Here is a 6,000-nt window from a genome sequence, read left to right on the forward strand (position 1 = left end):
GACCTAGATGGTGTCCCAGTCGGGTAAATCGCATTGTCTATCGTTGCGCTAAGGGGGGGGGTGCCAATCCAAGACATCGCTAATTTAGTTAACGGGTTGTCCGCGGTGGTTGATCCAGTACATGGAATTCCCTACTCTCTTGCGGAGGATTGTTGCGTGAATTGTTAACTAGTTATAATATCGATTTGATCTATAATATAGGGGAATATGTATATTCGTGACTGGGGATACTTACCGGTAAGTCTCATACAAAAGGTAGTCAGTCGCAAGCGAAGCTTTGGACAGGTCACATCGCTCGACAGTCGGTGAATATTCACCACCCCCATATAATCAAATCCTAAATCCACCGTTTCATCTTTTCTTTTGGCAGACCTCGGTCTCTCCAGTCTCCATCGACTGAACTCTGTCGAATGTGGACAGCCTTCCGATAATCATCCGTCGTTAGTGGGTGGAAGGATGAAACAGGAACATGGGTTTAATCGGACTTGTCTCCATTCTCCCAGCTGGTCTGTGATTTATCTTTGCTTTCTTTTTATCTGTCGTTTATCAGGCCCACTGTTTTTTTTTTTTTTTTGTTTTTGTTTCTTTCTTTGATTATAGTTATCCCTGTTTTGCTCCGTAGATTCTGTCATGTTTTAATCTCCGAGTGGTTGATTTTGTTGAAGATATGTTAGCACGATCTTCATATATTAATCTCAATAATCAATTATCCGTTATATGTTACTGTCATAATGAGATTGTCCTGAATCAGTACCCAACATGATAGACCATATCAACCCTCTCTCCCCCATCAAGCCCCCAAAGACACCACATCCATGCCAACAGACAGCCAGATGAGATAGAGATCGGACAAGGATACGACCAGTTCGTGATTCGCGGATGCCACGCGCCGCTACCAGCACTACCGAGTACCTAGCAGCATCGAAGCAACCCGTCCATCCAATCGGCCAATTCGCGGACGGCTCGTGAGGAAGAACGGCAATAATACTCCTTCAAGCTCCCTACAGAGTAAAAAAAAAAAAAAAAAGGTATAAGGATCCCTCGAAGGAATTGACTCACGGCACTGAAATGAGATCCTGACGTGACTTGGCTACCGAGCCTGGTTGTTAGTGGTTGGGCGATTCGCATGGGTCGATGGTGAGCGCGCTGGAAGTCGCACCAGCTGGGTGGACTATTAGTGGAATCGGCCACTATGACCGAAGGGGGATGGATGATGGATGATGGGTGGGAGAAGAAAGAGAGACAGAATGAAAGACCAGGAGGAGGGTGGGTCCGGATAAGCTGATGAAGTTAAGTTGATTAATTCCACCTTCCCTGGTCCATAATCAACCCATTCATCGAGAGTTAAACAGGTGAAAGATCATGGTAATCACCAAGCATATCATAATTCAAAAAGTTTGGTTTGGCCTTGACCGGGGTCGGAAGGCGGCTCTCGGGTCCGTGTGTGTCTAGTAGAACGGATTGGCTGTTTCTGGATTGCGGAGAAAACAGCAGCGGATATAGTATCAACCATTAAGACACTACGCCAAAGTAAGTACCAGATAGGCTTCCCCCCTCCCCCCTCTCTACCCGTCCATTCCCTTTGTTTAATGTCCGTGGGGAAGTATGATTGGAGGAGCCACTCAAGCCATGACTCCATCCGTCGGGAGCGTGGAAGTGGAAAAAAGCCAATTTCATTCGATTTGATCCGAGTGGATGGCTGTTTGGAGTATGGATCGGCGGAGGAAGTGCGTGGCAACAGAAGTACATGATCCATAATCCGTCCATGACGAACGGAAACCATGATAGTAGGGGGATAGTACAGGTCGGTTAGGGCACGGCACATGTTTCTCTAAAATAAGTAACACCTAGCTTCAAGAGCCCGTCCTAAGCGCAGGGTCGTGGGCGAGGATGAGCTGGTGTGGAGCATTCCAGGGCCAGCCCAGGATGGTGATCAGTGACTATGGGTAGGTCTAGACTTGGAATTGAGATGCGGTTCATTTCTTGATCGCTTTGCGCCATGAGGATACTACGCAGGGGTGCGCTGCAGCGCACGGCAGATAGATATCAAAGAGATGTGAGCGGAGAATCGCCGGGGTTGGTTACCCCTCCTCGCTTTTGCCCTAGCTGTAGCCGACCTTGAGAACGGCTTGGAAGCATGAGTATCATTGGAAGCAGGTTATCGAACACTGACACGTCTATCACGGAGTAGAGGTCACTCTTTGTCCAGGTGCTTTGCTTCTAGATAAGGACGACTTCCAAAGACGCGCAGATTGTCTCATTCTCGACGACTAGTACAGACACAACAGACACGGAGCATAGATACGTATCTATCTACCCTCGGTATAAGTTAGCTGAGAGGTCGAAGTCCGACCCACCGAGGCATATAACTGCACAACGGTGGAAATACCGACAATCCCTACCCCGGTCACCCTAGGCCATCGGCCAGCCTCGCCCTAGTGGCTCTACGATCTATTCCGGAGGGCAAAATGATGTTATGGTTCTTCCCTACCGTGAGACAGCGGCAAGGACTCTCGTCCATCATAATCATAATGTCAACTTCTATAGCCATAACAACGTCTGCTATTTCCCGCAAGCTCAGCCGGATCTCATTAGCCTGAAGGCGTTCCCAGCCGTGCAAATCAGACAATCCATATCACGCCGCACTATGCTGATCGCATGACATCGTTATGAGAGAATATGATCCATGATGACACCTTCGTCTATACCTCGCCTCGTACCTTGGGTAATAGGACGGCATGCATAGCCAACCTATTACCAGATCCGTCCATCACTGAAGTACCTCTAATACTCTCCCAATCAATCACGGCGCCTCGAGACTCGCTCGACTCGACTCGACTCAACTTAACTGGACACGAAATCAACCTGATCCACGCGGCGCTACAGCAGCCCCGGAAAGACGGCAAGGAATTCCACCCCCCTCCCTCCCTCCCTCCCCTTGCCTCTTTCACCGCGCGATAATATCCCGTCGCGCTCCATACCGAGATCCTCCCGACGGGTTCGGTTGAGCGAAACGGTCAAGAACGTACCCAACGTGCGTGGACCTGATCCTGGATAGATTTTAGTTTATTAGATTCTGATCCTTCTACTGTATTTCTCCGTGTCCACCGACCAGGGTGGTTTTGACTTTCGACTAGGAATAATTATAACACGGGCAATCCTGATGTTCGACCACCCGTTTCTCCCTTCCCCCCCTAGTCGCCGATCCCGTCCTAAAGGAAGTTAGTTTTAGAGTCGTTAACGGATTTTCTGAAAGTTAGTCAAATAGAATATAACATGGAAAATGTGAATTAAAAAAAATCAAATTCATAAACCGTGCTGAGAGAAAGTCTATCTGCCACCCGTGGTTTTACTTCGCACAGTTCTGCTTATGAACAGGATTTTTCCCATCTGCCCTATTTTATTAATTAATTATTATGTTCTATTTTACTTTCTTCAAATATATTACTATTATTAATGACTTGACCTTTTAATTTGATTGCAGATTACATGTACATTCCACCTGCATGAGATGAGCCCTCGTTTTCGAGAGGTCGAGCAAACTTCTCCCACCTACCTATATAGCCTAGTCCTATGTTATGTCCAGTATGCTCACCGGAATATTCGATTTACTCCGTCAGCCAGGAAAAGACATGCGAAGATGCCGGTGGGGACAGCTCCGACGGTTAAAATGAATTAAATAGAATAAATAATAGTAATAATAATGATTATAATAATAATAATCCTATTATTGCCGTTCAGTTAATCAAACACGATGGATGGATCCAAACTGTCGTCCGTTCGCCGCCAGTCGATCCGGCGATATCGAGAGGGGAAAGACGGAAGGAAGTCCTCGAGATCATGGCAGGTTCCATGGTTGATCCGCCCAGGGGTTGTGATTCCTCGACGGGATCCGGGACCGCTGCCCCCCGTGGTTCGTTGGTCTGGGTGGGTTCCGCTATACTATACATGTGGTTCTATCCACTGTGTTTTTTTGAATTGAGAGTGTATTCTTTGATTCTTTTTTCCACAAGAATATCACTCGAGAGATGAATCCCTCGCAAGTACGATTGAACTGCAGCGCAGTGCAGCGCAGCGCAGTAAGTGCAGCGAGTGGCTTCGGCATAGTACCTTATTAGGAAAAGTAGGTACGGAGTGCAACGACAAAGCATGCCAGGGTGATACCACACTAACTCAACCAAGCTAGCCCCAACAATGAAACAAACAAGTCGATAAAATAGTCTTCTACACTCCGTACCTAGTAAGTAGAGTATCTCGTAGCAAGCATGTGGGAGGCACAGGATAAGACAACTTGAAGCAAAGCATAGCCTCACTGAGTTCATCCTCCCAGGCTAATGCGTGTCCTCCGCGGAGGAAGACAAACGTACTAGTCACAACGGGCTTGTCAACTGCCTATCTGTCTGTCTGTCTGCCATCGAGTCGAAAGTCAATCCTAGTCTTGGTGGGAAGCATGTGGCAATAATGACAGGTACAGATCTCTTCTGGCTGCTGCATCCTGGGTATGCATGTCGCCCTCCATGGTTTGTGTCTCTTCTAGAGGCCTGATTAATTAATTAGTTAGATAATTAATTAATCAACTGCACAGTGCTCTTGCATAGTCTCCGTACTCCGCCCTCACACGGAATATTATCTATTCTCTCCTCCTACTCCATGCAGTCTACCCAGTCCACAGCCAAGAGAACTAGAAGAAGAGGCGGGGAAGAAGAGGGGAGATGGCTTCCCACAGCCCAATCGACACGCCTGATCGTTAACAAGGATGGATGGCGTCCCGAAGCGAGCCAACTCGAGCTCAAACTGGTTGAGTTCGTACCTACCCCGATATATACTAGACAGATAGTAGTGCACTAGACACAAGATGGTAATAGCCACAACCAACGGCGCAATCTCAATTGAACTGTCATCGATTGGCTCCTTCATCTCGACTCAAATCGATCAATCGTCTAGTGTGTGGACTAGACCTAGGTATCTCACTACCTCAGCTACCGTGTGCCTAGGGCCTAGGGCCTAGGCAATGGGCAGTAAGAGGAATACTCTCTCTCTTCCCTACTGCTCAGTACAATACAGTACATTGTTCTAGGATTGGTGGGCAAAGAGGAGTTCGGCTCCGCACTCTTTTTTCGCGATTTATTATACCTGTTATTATCTATGCTGACTTCGTGAAAGCTTCGCCCGTCGACCCCCTCCTCTCCTCTCTTTCTAAAACATACCCTGTAACGGCCATTCCCGCGGACCCATAGGATATACAGAGATCAGCATATACAGCATATATAGCATGTATCAACGAATGAATAAACCCGGCCAAATAGATACGGGTTTGTCAATCTAACAATAATAAAACCTGTGAAATACAACTAGAACCTGTGAAATACGAGGGATCAAATAAATAGAGATAATGATCAAAAACACTCCGAAGAGGGGGGCTGCGAAATATAATCAGGAAGTAGGGGAGGACCGAGTATGACAGTTATTATTGCTGATTATTATTTGAGCCATGTGAATCTGACAAAAGGAGCAAGACTGGAAAAGAAAACATGGCATTCATGTCAGCAACGAGTGAGATGAAACCACTGAGATGAGATGAGATTCCTAAACGGTTTTCTCTTCTGGTTTACGGTGTACTCCGTACTCTGGAAAATAATCCTCTAATTAGTATGGAGTATTCGAAGAAGACACCAAACGGACAAGAAATATCAAAAGTAAACCGTGTCAAAATGGAAAATATCAAAAAGGACACGTCTTTGAGCACCCTGCATCGATCACAATGGCGACTTTGCCAATGGTAGCGAGAAAAAAAAAAAAGAAAGAAAAAATGAACGTCTTTTGACGCCGTTACTCCTCCCGCTAGGCTAGCTAGGCAGGAGTTGGTAGTAGTTGGTACTGGTAGTACTGTGGTTGCTTGCCTTGCCCTCCAGTGCCCTCCACCTGTGAGCCCCACCCGCCCGACGGCTAACCAGGAAGCTAACCTCGCGGGGGGTGTGGGTGTGGGTGTGGGTGGGACTG

General features: G+C 47.1%; 1 protein-coding gene across 1 annotated transcript; it reads left to right on the forward strand.

Moving 5' to 3' along the window:
• The first annotated feature begins 3,806 nt into the window (after positions 1 to 3,806).
• On the forward strand, positions 3,807 to 4,071 carry P168DRAFT_110567 (uncharacterized protein). Its single transcript, XM_024832553.1, has one exon. It carries the CDS (start codon positions 3,841 to 3,843, stop codon positions 4,030 to 4,032), a length of 192 nt encoding a protein of 63 aa, XP_024694965.1. The 5' UTR covers positions 3,807 to 3,840; the 3' UTR covers positions 4,033 to 4,071.
• The last annotated feature ends 1,929 nt before the right edge of the window (positions 4,072 to 6,000 follow it).

This window comes from Aspergillus campestris, assembly GCF_002847485.1.
Source record: "Aspergillus campestris IBT 28561 chromosome Unknown P168scaffold_3, whole genome shotgun sequence".
Taxonomy (NCBI): Eukaryota; Fungi; Ascomycota; class Eurotiomycetes; order Eurotiales; family Aspergillaceae; genus Aspergillus; species Aspergillus campestris.

What these genes read in the sequence shown, in the direction of transcription:
- P168DRAFT_110567 (XM_024832553.1), top strand. Translation starts at nt 3,841, where the DNA reads ATGGCAGGTTCCATGGTTGATCCGCCCAGGGGTTGTGATTCCTCGACG.